The sequence below is a fragment of the Kryptolebias marmoratus genome, linkage group LG13 (assembly GCF_001649575.2).
Source record: "Kryptolebias marmoratus isolate JLee-2015 linkage group LG13, ASM164957v2, whole genome shotgun sequence".
Taxonomy (NCBI): domain Eukaryota; kingdom Metazoa; phylum Chordata; class Actinopteri; order Cyprinodontiformes; family Rivulidae; genus Kryptolebias; species Kryptolebias marmoratus.
The window spans coordinates 7741633-7759326 of NC_051442.1; the positions used below are offsets into that span (position 1 = coordinate 7741633).

The following is a 17694-nucleotide window of genomic DNA, read 5'->3' on the forward strand; positions in this document are numbered from 1 at the left end:
ATGTAGGTAGAAATTTCTCTTAGAAACGCCCTGTTGTTTACATGCTCTTATTATTTTTTTGCATCACTGCCAGCAGCAGTAGTAGTGGAGAAGTAGCAGCAGAGGCGCCGGGATTTTCCCTCCTCCTCCTCCTCCGCATCTCGTTTCTCCTTCCTCCTTCTGCTCGGAGCTGTTTTTTTTCTTTTCTTTTTCGCCGGTTCGCCCTCGGCCCGTCGTTTCGCGGCCGGTGGAGGTGTTGGTGAAAGAGGAGGCAGAAGATGGGGCTACCCGCTCTGGAGTTCAGCGACTGCTACCTGGACAGCCCGCAGTTCAGGGAGAGGCTGAAGTCCCACGAACTGGAGCTGGACAAGACCAACAAGTTCATCAAGGAGCTGATTAAAGACGGCAAGGCGCTCATCCAGGCTTTGAAAGGTGAGTAAAGGTGGACAGGTGTGAAGAAACCAGGCGCCGTGAGGACGCCAGCAGCAGATCTGAGGGTTTATGGCTTTGGCAGAATCAGGCGCCTGCAGGTGTGTGTGTGTGTGTGTGTGTGTGTGTGTGTGTGTGTGTGTGTGTGTGTGAGGGGGGAATAAGGAGAAACAAGTCTTTTGAGCCATTCTGACACACACAGGACAAGAACAGTGTATAGATGTGAGTGATATGACAGCACAGATCATGGTGTCCTCTCAAGCTGTCAGCACATTTGTCCCTATCAGTCAACATTTGTGGGACATTCAGAGGACGTGTTTACACTCATCAACACTGATGAGTGCTGGCATTCATGTGATTGTGTTGCTGCTTTATGATGATAACAACAACAACAAGTCCAGGTCCTTAGGGAGAGAGCTGTCACATATGTCTTGAAGGAGACTCGATTGTTTTTAAAAGATGTCCAGGAGTTTACTCTGCTGATATGCTTGTTTTTAGTGTTGGATGTTTAGGAATGAGTGACGATATGTGGTATATTTTCAAACACAATGACCCAAAGAGTGAGTAAGTTCAGCTGAGGCACACAAATATAAGCTATCAAGCACCTAAACATGAAAACTGTGTGACTCCATTTGTGTACAAATGTTCAGTGTTGGCTTTCTGCTGTAATACTAGTTCAGATGTCACCATCTTAACCAGGATGAGGTATTTGTTTTGCCATCTGTGTAGCTGGTATTGTTTCACTTTGTCAGCCTGTGTGTGTCTGTGTGTGTGGGTGGGTGTGTGTTCATGGCAAAATGTGCTCCGGGTGACATGCCGTATAACGTTACAGACGTTACCACAGTGCCACAGGTGTCTTGGTTAGCGTGGTTATGTCGCCACTGTGCAAGATGCAGGAGCCAAACTGTTGCTGTGAGTTTTGTCATCAAAATCAGGAAGAATTGACTAACAACGGAGAGAAATGGAATAAGTCATTTTGGAAATTCAGAGTATTTTCCAAGATTTACACACTAACTTTGGAAACACTAAGAAGTTGTTGAACTTCTGAAACAGTGTTTTTTCAGTACTTATTTTCCTTGAGGTGCAGATATATTTAAATCTACACAAGCTGCATACAAATTGAACTAAACATGCCACAAGTTTGTTTCACGTCTTGGTTTGGGTTTTTAAGCAGTCGTTCAAGACAAGTGCCACGCTGAATACACAACAAATGAGCCAACAGGGTGAGAAAAGTCTTCAAATATTTATTTATTTATTCAAGGTCATATTTTTGCTCAAATTGTCTGAAGGGAAAACTGTAACTCTGAATTGAATATCACCTGCTAAGCCTTGAAATGAAGGGAAAGTCTAAAGGTGAGAAGGTTGTGTGATGCTACAGTGAGATAGTATTGAGGAGCTGTTAGCGGAGCATGATTTTGTTCAGCTTCCAGCATTCTTTGCAGTAATCTTGGGTAATATACTGCGTTTCCTGCCATGCATACTCCAATATGCACAGTGGTTAGAGATTGGCAGCTCCAATGTTAAATCATCTGCAGCCGTCTGAATTATCACCCGCTGTGGAACAGGAGTGATGTGCCGAACACCATGTAAAGATCTTCTTTTCTTTCCAACCAGACAGAGAGTATGCGGCGTGCTAACTTGAATTTCAAATTGCCATTTAAAAGAACTGAATGGGCCGCTGGTTTACACACTCAAATCAGTTGGCGCACGCCGACAATGACAGAGTATCTCTAAAGGTGAAGCATCTTTTCAAGGCTTGTGACATGCGAATCGTTGCAACAGGAGAGGCTGCAACGTGGGACTTTTTTTCGTGAGTGATGTTGACACAGAACTGTTGTCATCGTTAAAAAGGGGAAGATCCAAGGAAGACGATGTATCCACAACTTGACTGGAGGTTAGAGGGTTCAGTTGATAGATGCACAAATCACCTCTGAGATGTGGAGTGAGTAGCATTGATTATCTTGTTACGACACAATGATCTGCATCCAGTCATTCCCATGAATTTACTTGAACACTTGCTTTTACGTAAGCATTTTTGCAGATCTCTTTAACAAAATAGAAGATTTTTTTCTAAAAGACCTCAAAGAGCACGGCTACGAGCCCAAGGTGTTAAATGGGACTCCAATCCTTCCAGAGACTGATCTGATAGAACCTGAGTTTGAGACAATTTCTCCTAAGTAATCTAACAGTCAGGTTGTTCAAATCCAGATAGGACAAATCCTGGAAAGTCAGTGACAGCGTTGCCTTCCAGTCAAACAGAACCTTAGGCTTTGACTAATCATCAGCTGCAGCTATGATGTACCCTTAAGCTTTCTGATGCGCAGCTATGGATGATGGCTGACATACAGCAACCAAGAAGTTGTTCAGCATTGTTGTTCATGTTTGGTTGCAACGGGTCTTTGTTTTCTAACTTCTAAATGTTATGTGCTCCATCTTCACCTCTTTTTTTATTTGGCCATAAAAGAGATACAGCATGTGGGAACCTCATAAGGCTTTTTTTCTTTTTAGAAAAGATGGTAAACTTTTCTTTCAGGTTTCTATCTTTTACTTGTGGTTTCATTTAACATTACACATTAAGAAAGTGAAAGACATAGTTGGTAGATTTGGTAGACCATGAGCAGAGGTGTATTTGCCCCTTGAGTGGACAGTATTATTTGTTATTTAGTTTGCTGCATATGTGGATTTCTGTACTAAGTATTGCTCAGTCCAGAAAACATGCCAGTAAACTGCTTAACATTTGTTGGTCTAATAGTGTTCTGTAGTCAGTCAAAAGTCCTGTTTCTTCTTACGTAGGCTGCTCTGACTTGTCATTATTCATAAGTGTGACTTTTCAAATGGAAAATGGTTTCGCACATAGATCACGAGCATTGCGTATTTACAGCTTTGTGGGTGCTAAAGTGATTTATAGACTGCAGAAGTTACAGATGTAGCATTTGCAGAACAGCTCTGTTTGACCAAAATCATTTTGGAGCCACAAAGTTTCCTTTGAATAAATATTCTCGAAACGATCCTAAGAATCAACAAGATTCCGAAGATTGAAGATTGAATGTATTTGCAGACAAACACACACACACATACACTCACACAAACACATTCACAAATGTGTTTGTTGGCCAGATGTCATTTAAGGGCAGAGCTAGCTTGTTATTATAGAAGCTGTAAAAATGTTTGGTTCTCTGCTCCACCTCAGACATGACATGGCCTAATCAGCCAAACAAACCCTAATTACTGGCCTAGAATTTACTGGTGCTACGCAGGAATCAAGACACTGTGTTTATACGATTTATAGGACAGCAGCACATCATGTTGCCATATTTGCAGCTGAACGTATGCCAAAATATGTGCCCAAAAGGGTATGCCTGTTTTTGTGTTTGATGCTCACAGTGAATTTATTTTGCTAATACTAATTTCATTTTTGTTTTGCTCTATTTTGCAGTATATTGAGATTTATTATGTTGGTTAATTTTGTGTTACAACTCACTGTTGTGCATTTTTCAAAAAACTGCTAATATTTCGATACCCCGTGGGGTGAGTTACCATTGTAAAGAATCTGCAAATCTTTTGTAAGATCTTATGTAGACTGCATTATAGAGTTCCAGCATTTAAAAAAGAAAATTGTTGCTGAGAATCTTCTCACTTGTAGAAAAACAAATAATACTAAAGTTTTTACAATCATTAGTGTGTGTATTTATTGACATTAAACCGCTGTAACAATAATGCATAAAATTTGTAAAAATGCCAAATCAGTAAAGTTAGGACACAATATATGATATGATGCCATACAATACAATAGATTACAATGTACAGTTTGTTGTTTGAAAACTGTTCAATTGGTCTTAAAACTATGTGTAAAATATCAACCTTTAGTGTTGTTTTTACATGAAAGTGTCCTGTTTACACACTTGACTGACTTTTTTGCATGCCTGGCTTCATTTTGAAGTGTTTAGGTATTAGTCATCGTACCAGTAATTCAGTTCACTTCAGTTCAGTTTATTTATGCACGACAACAAAAGTCATTTCCTGTCTTTTTTTTTACCTTCTGTTTTTGTTCTGTAGCCACCCACAGTGCTGTTGGGGAGCATCAAGAAAGGCAATGGCAGTCATTCAGTGGCTCAGCTGTCAACTGTGCTGATAGATGAGGGTCATACGCACACAAATGCACAAAACACCATAACTAATTCCCAAGCATGGCAGGAGTAAGTCTTCTTTTAAGACATCCCATGGCAAAATGAAGAAAGAGCGTCTACGAAAGAAAAAACAAAAAACGTCACAATAGTGTTTAAAAGCTGACTTTATTTTTTAACCGCCTACAAAGGAGGTTAGAATAAAAACCTAGCTTACAGACCAGAGGAGAGCTTTTTGGAAAGAGAGAGAAACAAGAACCAAAGACAGAAAGTGGGCTTTTGGTGTCACTCAGACTGAATGCATTCCTTTGCATGTATCTCACATGAGCTTGGTGTTGGTCATCTCTGCCTTTTTCTACACATTGATAATTTTCCTCCAGATGTGTGTTGATTACATCTTACGTTATGTGCATTTTTAATAATAGTTAAGGTTGGTGTGAGATGTCAGCTTGTGCATGAACACACGTATGCATGGGCGTGTTTCTGCTGCAGCGCTGCACAGTGGGGGTTGGGGGTCCTTCTCGAGTTGTTACGTAGAATGAAGGAGTGGGAAATTAGGGCATGACTTAGCTCAGCTCTTCTGCTATTGTTGTCTCGCTTTGTTCAGAGGCGATTTTCAGCCGTACATTCATACAGACACACCCTGCACGGATCCCTAGACTGGATTAACATGAACACGCAGTTGTCCGTTAAAGCCCACAGCATGCAGAATTTTGCAAAATCTCAACAAAAGTTTATCTGTCTGACTGATTATTTGTTTCAAAATACTGGGTATTTTCTTAGGAACGATGCTGTACAGCTTAAGCAACTTGGAAGGTTTTAAATTGTTATTGTGATTTAGCCAAAATTGGCAATCCTTTTCATTTTTTTAATCAACAGTTTTATGAGCAAACATTTAAACAGAAAAGCTTTCCTGAGGCCTTTGTTTTAGATTTATTTTCGTCAGAACAACAATCCAAAACCCCAAAGATTCATTCATATGGTGATGATTCACATGATGATGATACAAAACCATAAATGGAGCAAATCCTCACATTTAATACTTTCTAGATATTTGGCCTCTTTAAATGGAAAAGACTTAATAATATAAAGCAGAATTTATATTGTTTACTTTTATTCGCATCACATGTAGAATCTGTCTCAGCTATAAACATAAAGGCTAACATTTTTTTTTATATACTTGGACATTTTTCATGACATCTCACTGGAGTTAATCTTAATTATTTAATCTTTTCAGCTCCCATTCACATTGCTACTACATCTTCCCTTTTTGTCAAATAAAACATTCAGCTTGTGGTTAGAACAGGTCATTGGAATGTAAGCAACATTAAACTTTTTTACAGGGTAACTGCTGAGGCGTATGTAAGGAAACAGAGTTTCAGTTTGAGTTAATTACAATCATATCCTTCAAGTCGTTATGTCTATATTTAGCATGCTCATTAAAAATCTACTAGGGGCTACATGCAAGGTCATCAAATGCACATATAGTAGCAGCAGATATATGATGTGTATACAAAGAATAAAAACTGATAAAGTGCAAAACCATTCCTACAGACCTTCACCCAACATCATTTTTACAGAAACTTTGATATAGACTATCTGATCCCTGCTGTACTGAGGCAGATAAATATTTGATCACAGAGACGTATCGGTTACTTTGTGCAGTGACTCAACATTTCAGCAGAAGACAGTTAGATGGAGGAGGATTATTCACTGTGGGGACTCCTAAAAAAAAGGGAACGGCCGAACGAAAAAGAAGAAGAAGAAGAAGGAGTGGTATTACTTTTCTCATGAGCAAATGGAGTTTTATTTTTCTAGTATGTAAACCCCAAAGCTGCATGCGTGTATAGACGTGAAGATGTATTTCTTGCATTTGTCTCTGCAAATATTTTTTTCCTGCTCATGTTATCCCCAAATGTGACCTAAGAGTTTCCACTTATATGGAATGTAATACACAATAAAAAGTCTATGCAAAAGACACAATAAGCATTTAGTAAAGAGAGCAATGAGCAAAAATGTTTATTTAGAAAAGAAACAATCCTGAGATCACCAGGGTTAGATATGTTATACAAGGAACTGAAACAGGAGCTTAAAAAAAAAAGCAATGGGCTACTTTTTTTCAAGTTATAGTTCTAAGTACACACAAGCTGTTGATTAGTTACAATGATAGTACTGAAGACACCACACGGATATAAAAAAAGGAAGTGGATTTCACACATGAAGGGTAGTTAGTTTAAACTTAAACTGCATGCGCTGCAGCACAATCACCACATCGCCTTCATGGAAATACTCCTGACGATTACAAAACTGTAAGCAGCAGCTGTGGTGTGTCTTTATATGGATGCATTCAGAATTTGTACGTGACCTTTTTTTTTCTGTACTTCTGCTCAGTCCAAAGTTAAAACAAGTACTTGTCTTAAATGTTCCATTATTGCTTTTAAATTCTTGCAGCCTAATGAGAACCAACTCTAGTCAAGAATCTCCTTGAACTGCGCGTGAACTGCTGTCATCGCATTCATTGTGCGCGTTCGAAAAGAAAAAGAAAATGCTTCAACAGTAAACGTTAAGTTCAAGTATAAAAGCAGTTTCACTGGCTACCCATTAATCAGATCCTATTACTGCACTATAAAACTTATACAACACTTGGAATCGAGCAGGAAGCAAAGTGGGAAACTGAACTCTGAGGAATGCTCGTTTACTTTCCGCACAGTGCTACCTGATCGTGGCTGTTTGAGCATAAAACGGACAGCTGTGTGTTTCACAGCTGTCCAGAAAATGTTTCACTGCAGGTGGTTATCGAAGCAAATAGCTTAATTGCAACTGTAATAACAGCAGATGGAGAGTAGGAAACATTTGTACCTGGCTTATACCCTGCCGCCTAGTAAACTCAGTTGGAGTTTTCTTATCAGCGGAGTCTCTTACAAACCTCTGAACTATTTTAGAAAAAAATCAAATGTTCCTCAGTACATTTGTGTCTTGTGTTTTTGCTAATTTTGCAGACCTAAAAGTAGTATATTACTGGGCTGCGACTTGTAGGCGATTGGCATTCCTGAGGGAGTCTGCAGTGGTTCTCAATTTCCTTGCGTGGGTCACAGAAGAATGCAGTCCTGTCATCTAAATTTGATCGTGTTAAACAATTTGTGCAACAAATTTGCTAACCGACTAGTCCGAGAATCATTGTGGATGTCTCAAACTCGTCTCGAACCCATCTGTATTTTACCGTGGCCGTCTCCAACCCATCTCACGAGCGCTAGAGCTATATTTTTACTTCTGCACAGGAGTTGTCCCTGGGGAGAAAACATTCGAGGCTGACATCCATGTTTAAAAATCACACTGATGGTGAAAAAAAAGAAAAAGATTAAAAAGGTCCAAATCTGCCGATCTTAATTTTAAAAGTGCTCTCCAGCAGATTAAATCATAACTGTGGGGGCGACTATCAAAGCGAGGACAAACCAGAGAGTCGAGGTGAGTATGATGTGGGCAGAGGTAAATAACAAAATGATGTGCATGAGTAAGAATGCAGTTTTGTAAGCTGTACACATAACAATAGGCCATGATTTTCAAAAACTGGCTGTTCAAATCGTCATCAGTGTTATAGAGAAAGGTTTATGTTATGCCTTAGGTCATTTTTTTTAGACTATTTGATTGTACTGCAGGGCTGAGCTGTCAGACTGAAATTCAAACTAAGTGATAATGAGCTAAAACACCTACAACTGGAGGTGTATCAAAGGTATGTCTCTTAGATGCTACCCTTAACAGGCTACTTCAGAACTTGCTGTCCAGACTTGCAAAAGTTATCACGTTTCGCACAAACATTTTGATTCTCTTTTATTTTCATATTTTACCTGAAGTATTTTCCAAGGTAACAAGTCACTCCTTTCTTCTTGCCTTCACTAAAGTTAGCACGAAAAGTTGCAAAAGGACAGATTTGATCCAATCCAAGCAAAATGACACGCATGCAGTGCACCCACACATGTAGTACACAAGGACATGCTGACACATGTTGTTGATAAAATAGCTATTTTCCTCTCCACATCAAAGGTCTCAGAATGAGTCACAACAAAAGGAGAGGAGACAGAAGGAGGAGAGCCAATCAGAATCAGACGTGGTGTTTCAGGAAACCCAGTCTAGAGGTTGTAAGGTGAAAGCTGGGTGTTATTGTATCCGGGGGCGACAATGCTTTCTTTGATGAAGGAAAGAACAAACCTTCAATTTTTTTAAAAGGAAGAGGGAGGCGATTTCTAAACAGTAGTTTTGGTTTAAATCTTCTTTCTTTTCAGATTTTAAAAAAAAATTTTTTCCAAAATGTTACCACTGTGAAGTTTGATGACCAGTTTTTGACAGAAATCAAATACAAACTTTACTTTTAACCTTTAACTGACATGTCTCTCTAGTTTCCATGTAACATTTTAGCCACATAACATATTTTCCAGTTCTACATTTTTCAGCTTAACTCCAAAACACTATTGTTGAAAATATCATTCCTTGTTGCAATGTTTTGACTGCTGTGGCTGTCATTCTTTTATTGCTAAAGAAAACAAGTTTTGGCGTGTTCCACTGAGCAGGTTCTGCAGGATCAAGGTGCAGTTGTCATCACAAGTGGAGGATTCCTGATTCAAATTTTATCCACTTTTATCCTCCTCCAGCTGCTCCCACCAACTTCCATTGGTTGGTTTGTGGGGGCCGGTTGTGTGAGTTGGTAACTTTATCTGCCATGTAGCTGATTAGTTGGGTTATTTGCACTGAAGTTTGCACAAAAGGGCAAGACTCGTTTTTGGCACGAGGAAATAAAATGCAGATTTGAGTCACCGACCCGAGGCTTGGTCTGATGCTCGGTGCCATCTGACATGCTAAAGTAAACAGAGCAGCTTGAGGGTGACACAGAGGAAAAGAAGTGGAAATAACCAAGCAGGCTAACTTTTAAATGGATAAAAGTAAACAAGGACAAAATGCTCATTAATCACTCAGAAGTGGAAAAGGATGCCAGGATGCCTGGATGAAATGTGCACGATTTGACCTCGGTAAGATGCAAGATTACATTTGGTTCTTGAAATCGATGCTGTTTTGTTTTCCTAAGTTTTCCATTTTAGGTGTCCATGTTAAAAAAATTCTCTTAGTCAAGCCTTGAACCTTTCCTTTTCTGTTTTCCAGACAGGAAGGAACATTCTTTAAAAAAAAGCTCTTGTCACTATAAACTGATTTAATGTTGTAATTCAAGGAAACTTTTCTTTTTTAAAGAACATTTTATGGAAAGATGAACCTTATTTTGTGGATAATTTAGATCCTATGAGGAATTATATGTCTGAAAATGTTGCTTTTTGAGCATAATGTATGGATACTGTATGTATAACAGCAAGTTTTTTCACACGAGGCTCATCGTCACAGTTTAATCCAGTTTTATGTTTCTGTTATATAAAAGTGGTGAAAAAGCCTTCATCAATCTCAGGTTTTGGTCAGAGTTTTGGCCAGAGACCTTTCAAAACAATCATTTTGCACTCTATATTTGTCTTCTGCTCTTCTTTTTTTCCTTTATGATGTTTCCTCTTTTTTTTTCCTGAGCAGCCATTGCGCTCACTGTGTGCCAAACATTTTAGTGGCATCCTGATTCACCTCCATCTCATTCTTGTTTGTTAAGTCTCTTCTGGAAATACCCATTAGTTTGTCTTCCCTCTGGCTTTTCTCTCTGTTTTCATTGTCCGTTGTATCTATGTATAGTTATTAAAGACTATTGTTGGAAATGGTGCAGCGGATGAGGAAAAAGCACACGTTAAACAGGAGCTTTGAACTTGCTTCATCGTTCTCATTGTTTCATTTCTTTACCACAACAGACACAACTGCTTGCCCTGTCAGATTCAGAAATGCATTTTGTCAGAGGTTGTGTTATTTTTGTAGGAAAGAGACAGTGAATGAAGTAGTCACACTGGGCATCAGTCTGAACCAAGCGTACTGGGCTAGTGTAATATTCTGGTTGAGAAAACTGCTAGCGGGTGGTACATTATATGTGAGTAACACATTTGATTCTGAGAATATTGGGAAATGTATTTCCAAACAGAACGGTCTAGAGTATACTCAGATTTTTCTCTCACTTACTCGCCCAACACACATACACAGTTTCACAAGCAAAGTGTGTGAGTGAGCTAGCAGGTGGAGTTCATTTGGATTCAGTTTCTTAACATGTGAAGGAGTTTTGGGATTGAACCCTGTGATTAATGGACTACCCACAAAGCTTCATGATCCCCAAACACCTGACGTGAATGCAAAATGGTCTCAAGGCAAACCCCATTATTGACTTCGGTGACCCAAGCCGAGGCATGGCGTTTGTGTAACTGTTTTGTCTTGTTAAAGAGTCTGCAGACTTGGACAGAGATGCAAAGAGATGGAGACTGCATCAATAAAATAAAGCCAGTAAGTCTAGACTGGTTTTAAAAGAGTAGGAAAGCAAAGGCATATGACCAGTGCAGCATGACATATGTCATTCAGATTAAAATGAAGTTTTTTTTTTTCTCTACAATCTGTTGCTGTGTCTTTGAAATAAACAAAACAGAAAACTCACACTTTGCTTGAGCATTTATTTTTACTGTCAGAAGAATTTGTCAGTAGTGTTAACATTTAGTGTTATCCTAAGATGACACTAAATGAAGAAATGTCCTTGAAAACATGCTTCAGGACATAATGTACAGCCTGCATTAGTTTAGAGCCAAATTTGTTGGTGAAAGGAAATCTGCTACTGTTTAACTTCCATCGCCTTCATCCAGCTAGTTGAGGGATTTTGCAAGTGAAAAATGTTTTATCTTTTTGTTTCCCATAATGATTTTAAAACTTAACTGTGAGTTTTAGTCACTTTGACTGAGTTTGCTTGGGCGTAACTAAACTTATGCAAGGGTGCGCTGAGACCTGTCTCTTTGCTGCCCAGAAGCAAACCAAACAAACCACAGTTGACTGGCGGGGCGAGCTAGGCAGTGTGTGTTTGTGTATTTAACAGCGTACGTCTCTGCGTTCAGCTGGTGTCTGTTTTTGCCCTGCTTGCTCCGAAAATAAACCCCCCGCTAAGAATATGTAATCCCCAGGTTACTGCTCTTTCCTTCTGGGCTTACTCTCTGTCACACCCTCGTATATTTGATGCACACTTTTATTTACACACTCACATATAGGGGCGGGTGAAGGGGTGAGGGTCTCCTGGTGTGAAGCCATCCAACACTCAAAGGTTTCCGAGGGTTAATCTCTTAGATATGTGTTGCATTTTTCTGCCAGTGACTTAAAAACACACTTTTAATTTTAGAGCTACTGTATGTTTAAGTTGTGTTTTTCAAACATTATAGCCTGCATTGATTACACTCTGTAGACCCAGACTGTGGGCACTAATAAGACTGAGGGTCAAAAGGTCAGGCCTATTACTCAAAATGCTGAAGGTTTATGGTGGCGTGTGTGGAAGAGGATTGACTTTAACAGGCAGGGATTTATCCATCTCTGCAGGAAACTGCAGCAGTTTTTAGTATAGTTTTGGGTTCTGCTGGTAGCAGATGGGAGAAGCCCCTCCTAAATTGAAGGATTAGCAGTGTGTGTATTTATTTATTATTAAATGTTCCATATAATTTCCATCTTTTTTTTTGCTTTCAGTCTTCTGAGCATTTTTTTCTGTTCAGTGAGTGTGATGAAAAAAAAATTGAAGTATTAAAGCCAAATGGTACTTGTCGTTAAAGTTAAAAGCACAAGGAATTCTTGTAAATAGAAAACAACTTTATAATGCACAATAATCTATTCAGTTTTTTTAATCATTTGTGTTGTTTTCTTCAATTTGAAGCATGTTGTTTCGTCTTTTTTAATACTTAAGGTTATGAAACAAAGGGGGTAGCTAAATGGTCATTGCCGAACAATCACCAAATCTTTTGTGGGCGTTTGCTCGCTGTGGCAACCCATGCAGAAGGGAGCAGCCAAAAGAAGAAGGTCCTGAAACAAAGAGTTTCTCTCAGTATATTTACAGTATTTATTTATAGAGAAGTTTAAACTGCAGTTTCTTTCAAAGAAAAACAAACAAAAAGATTTTTCTTGACATTGCCCATTGGTACTAACCAGCTTGATTGGCTTTTTCAAATTGTTGCAGTCTTTTCCAAGTTTTCCATTGCCAGGTCTATCAAGAGATTGCTCATTTGTTAGAAGTTTCCTAGGCTGTTTCTGTACTTGCAGTTCAAAAACGAGGTCAAAGGTGACTCACTGATCCATGTTGCTGAAGGCTTTCTGTTTGTTGTAGGTGGTCAGTCTGCAGTCTGTTGTTTGAGCTGTAATAGATTATTGAGCTGAGTAAGCATGGCTCTCCAGTGGTAATTGTGTATTTTGTAGCAATAATACCATTTTGTGATATTATTTCCAGTTGAGCCATTTCACTCCTGTAGTCAAATATTAGTGCTTTATTTCATGTTAGAAACAACTTTTTTGTAGAATATTTCTTTGCAACTGAGAGTTGATAATAAAAAAAAACCTTAAATACCATCACAAATGTTATTTGGTGTATTTGGTGATTTGAAAGAAAATTCTTGTCATACAGAAGTTATTTTCTCTCATGTGGTCTCTGTGTTTAGACAAAGAAAGCAAAGTGTCATAATGTACAGATGTACAGTTTATTCTTTGTGTAGATTTAATCTTACATTGACTCACACTGGGAAAATAGTTAATTATAGAGTAGAAAAGTAATCCATTAAACCTAAAAAAAAATCATCTTTTTAAATCAAATATGTGACATTAAGAGGTGCTAAGTTCAACTCAAGAGCTGACCACAGGAATCTTGCAGAGGTATCACATGGTGATAAAAGGACATTTTCTGGCCCATGGCTGAAATGTCTGAACCACAATAATGTAAATCTTATTTGTCTTGCTGTACACTGTGGGTCATGTAACGTCAGCTTCCCTTTCACTGTCAACAGACCATCACAAATTGGAATCTTTATGTGATCTCCAGCTGCTTGGAGCTGTTCCAGTTTCTTCGAGTAGCTATTGATGAGGTTTTGCCTCTCAAAAAGACAACAAAACAACAAATCTAATGAAGTGGGATTTTTCTTGTTTAAACACAATTTTGAAGTCTTATTCGTAGACTGTCCAGTCCTATTACTTAGTTTGACGCTGAGATTTCAACCTCAGTTTGAAACTTGAGGTAAAAATTTCTTTTTATCTCAAGTTGATTTTAAGGTAGATTTTTGTGGTTTTAGCACGGTGAGCCTTTACTGCTATTATATTCACTGGATTTTATGCAGGTGACTTTTTTTAAAAGAACAAAGGTTGTGAGTACAAGTACATGACTAACAGATTATACTTCAGTTTATTAAAGTAATAGTGTTCAACTTCAAGGACAAAATGCCAAAGATGTATGCTAAATGTTTGTGACAACAAGTAGATTATTACTGTTAATGCTGGAGCTAACCTGTTAACCTAATATACAAAGTTCTGTTTGTTCTAACAGTGGTATAACATGCAATTTTCTCTAATTTTGTTAGAATTGAAATACTAAATTCACATGGACAAAAAAGGTATTTAAAGGCTATAAAACTTCCACAAGAAGGGAGAGATGGGTTGAATTCATAATATGCTATTTTCATCATTAAATTGAGACCGTTTTTAGTTTTTTCTTGTTTGTGCAGGGCTGTCTTAGCAGGACAGCCTGTCCTTTGTTATCTGATTTAATTTGAACCCCCAAGCTCATCATCTGCTCAGTGTGTCTTGTTTCATTCTCTTTTATGTTGGCCTCAGAAGAAGAACCTAGACTAAAAAGCCAGTCTTTGTCCTGATTGTCCTGAGAACCTATAGCACCTCGACAGAGAAGAACCAAAAAGGAGAACAAAAGATTAATGAGGGTTGCGGATAAGAGGGAAGGGAGATTACAGACACAAGGCACTTGGTTTCTGTGGGGTGTGGTGTGCTAAAAGTGGAGGTTTCAGTGCTGGGGATGATGGGGGTTGTTTGGGGGTTGGGCATTGATCTAAAGACATTGCGTCCCAGTAATGAAGCCAAAAGAATATCAATTTAGATGTATATTTCTTTGCCCCCAGGAAACATTGGAAAGAGGGAAGGAAATTTAGCCAGACATAAAGGGTTTATACAACATATTTAGCAGTATTATAGTACAAAATAAATAAATAAATAAATAAATAAATAAATAAATAAATAAATAAATAAATAAATAAATAAAAAAGGCTGGAAAATAGTCTAAATGAAGAACCCTTTTCCTCTTCCTCTTCTTGTTTGGCACTTTTTGTTTCAAATTTCCCAAGGCAATGACAAAGAAAGTAGGAAGGGTGGCAGCTATAAACTTTGGATAAACCTTTGTTAAAATTGTGTATATTGTACATCCAGGGTATGATGAATTCAGTCTTGTGGCAGAATGTTTAAATAAGAAATTCATGTTTATTTTTTTTATAGATTTTATCTCCAGAAGTAATTAGTTACGATTTGTTCATGAAATGTTTAAATAGCTAAAAGTGTCTAGAACTAATACCTTTAAACAACCGATTTTATGAATAACAATGAAGCAACCACAAAACATTTATTAAATGTTAATACACGACAAAAGACAGCTGTAAATTGTCTTTTTCAGCATCTTTTTCTAACAGTCACTCATTTAACTGGATAATTTTTTTGGGTTTTTTCACTTGGTAGTTTTTCATGGGTTTTGAAATTAAACCTTACAATTAAGGCTAACCCCTCACTTATCATTGAAATGCCTCGGTTGTCTATTTTTAAATGTTCACATTTTCTGTGATTTCATTTTCTGCATGCCGTTTTGAAAATATATATGGACTTTTCTTCTTCTAAACATCAAACTAAGCCTTATGATGAGTAGCCTCAAATATTTTCCTGTCAATTATGGACTTCAGGGATTTATTTTTTTTTTTTGTGCTGGATTTTATTTTTATTCTTGCTTCTATTTTCCTCATAAGGTTTGATTTAATGAGGTCAGGTAGAATTTTAGCCAAGTTTGTAAGAGATTGCTGACTTATTTCCTGGTTAATGTCACACAAAAGCTTTGCCTAAAACTCCAGTTTTGTAATGTCCTAAACTTTTTATATTAGACAAACCTACATAAGGTATTCTTACCAGAACACAAAATGAATATGTTTTAACAAGCACCCATTTGTAAATAGTACCCCATCATCTGACTTAAGTAGATCAGTTTAACTCTTAGAGAAAGGTATAGGCAGTGTTGTTCTGTATGTTTGTGCTGCTGTCTGGGCCAAAGGTCATATGTGTCTTCTCTAGTGAAGGAAGTGGACAAAGGCTATTTGGAGGTTGGCACTAATCTGGTTAGTGCGATTTCCACCCTCTTTTTAGTGTTTTTGTTTTCCTGTCACCACTGCTACCACATTGGTTGGGTCCAAAGAGTGGCCAACGGGCCTCATGTTGTCTAGGCTGCTGCAGCAAAATAACTTTAAAGAAGGTTTTTTCTCTTCTTGTGTCATGAGGGCTTGCATTCAAATCTACTGAAATACTCAAAGAATTTTAATTGTGTAAGTTCATCATTTAAGCAAGTTATGTTATGACAAAGGCTTTGGACTGAGCTGCTAGAAAAAAAAAGAAACATTTCATTTGCATTATTGCCACAGTTGGATTTATTCAAAAGTTCTGTTTGTGTTGGACTGGCATCTAGTTTGTCTTGCACCATGACCTCAAGTAGGAACACAAAGTCTCTTAGATAGAAGGGAAACTAATATGTCATTCTCTGGCCTTTTCCCTTTCTGTATTTTGTACTTTGTCAGTGGGAGTTTATCCTTCTCTGTCTGAATGCACATTACTGCCAGGTTGTGTTTCTGTCATCTTCTCTACTCCCTGTGAGTTCTGTGTCAGGAGAAGGTTGAATATTATAGTGCATTTCCTGTTTTGAAGAGGATGCCTGGGTTACTTGTAGGTCATGGATGTCATATCAGGGAATGCCATTAGAGGAGATGTTAGTGGACTGCACTGTTTCTCTGAAGTGATGTTTTCAGTTTCTTTGGCTTATTTACCTAACTTTGTAACATTTTAGTAAGATGGGATAGTTGCAGAGTGCAATGATGTCCCTTTTGAACAAAAATAAGCTTGAAGTGTTTACATAAGTAGAAATTATCCATCCATTTTCTTTACACACTTCTCCTTTCTGGGTCACGGAGAGCTGGTGCGTATATCCAGTAGCCACTGCACGAGAAACGGGGTACACCCTGGAAAGGTCGCAAGTTCATAACAGGTCCACGTAGAGTATAACAAGACAAACAACCATTCACACTTACTCACACCTAGGGACAATTTCCAGTGCACAGGGAGAACATGCAATCCACCCAGAAAGGCCCCAGGCCAGAAGATGATCCTGCAACCAACTCTAACCACTAGTCCACCGTTCCACCCCTAAGAAGGAATGACTCAGTGAAACAGATTGTTAGGATTTTTTGTTTTTATTTCCTCAGAAAAGCATCAAGTGATTTAAATAAAGAAAACACACACACACACACACACACACACACACACACACACATATATATGACTTTCTGACCTGCAAAATTACCATAGTAGAGACTTGCAAGCCTGACATCACTGCTGTTTTTTTTTCATTGAACATTTCTGGCAAAAACTTGGCAATTGCAGTCATTTTTAGGTTTAGTTAAATTTTTCTGGAGATTATCCCAGGACCCACCCACTGAGTTTCATGACCCACAATGGGGTCATGACTTTGCAACTTTACACCCAAAGAAGATCCAGTGCTCGTTCGTAGCCAGTTTCTAATTTCAAACCAGTTTTTTTGTTGTCAATCTTGGCAAAATAAGCTGCTCCCAGATCAGCTCTAACTCTATACTAACTCGATACAAAGTTTACATTAGGGGCCCACATGGGGCAGGCTAATGTTGGCTAACAAAACCAAATAAAGCATTGTTGCAGAATAAACTAAAGGGAGCCTTAAACAAAACAAAACAGATGTCAGAACATGTGATATGCACGGAAGTAATGACATGGTTAAACTCATACCAGACTGGTTTGACCTCCCAGATCTCCTTGAAGCCTACATTTACAGAATACATATCATGATTGGTTAAACGTTAGAAAATGTGGCATATCTCATAGTTTTGCAATATTTTAAATGAGGGACATTGTGATTAGGCAGTTGTATTTAAATTCAGTATGGAAGCCTATAGGACAAAATATGTCATGT

General features: G+C 38.2%; 1 protein-coding gene across 2 annotated transcripts in view; it reads left to right on the plus strand.

Annotated features, from left to right (window-relative positions):
* Positions 1–257: 257 nt before the first annotated feature.
* Positions 258–17694, plus strand: part of LOC108238972 (rho GTPase-activating protein 26) — a 65802-nt gene continuing 48365 nt past the window's right edge. Inside the window, exon 1 of one of the 2 annotated variants that reach the window (XM_017421379.2) lies at positions 258–411. In XM_017421379.2, coding sequence (XP_017276868.1) covers positions 258–411 — 154 coding nt within the window. Of the gene's footprint in view, positions 412–9417; positions 9554–17694 lie in introns of those variants that run through there. The other variant, XM_037978883.1, reaches the window with a different exon arrangement.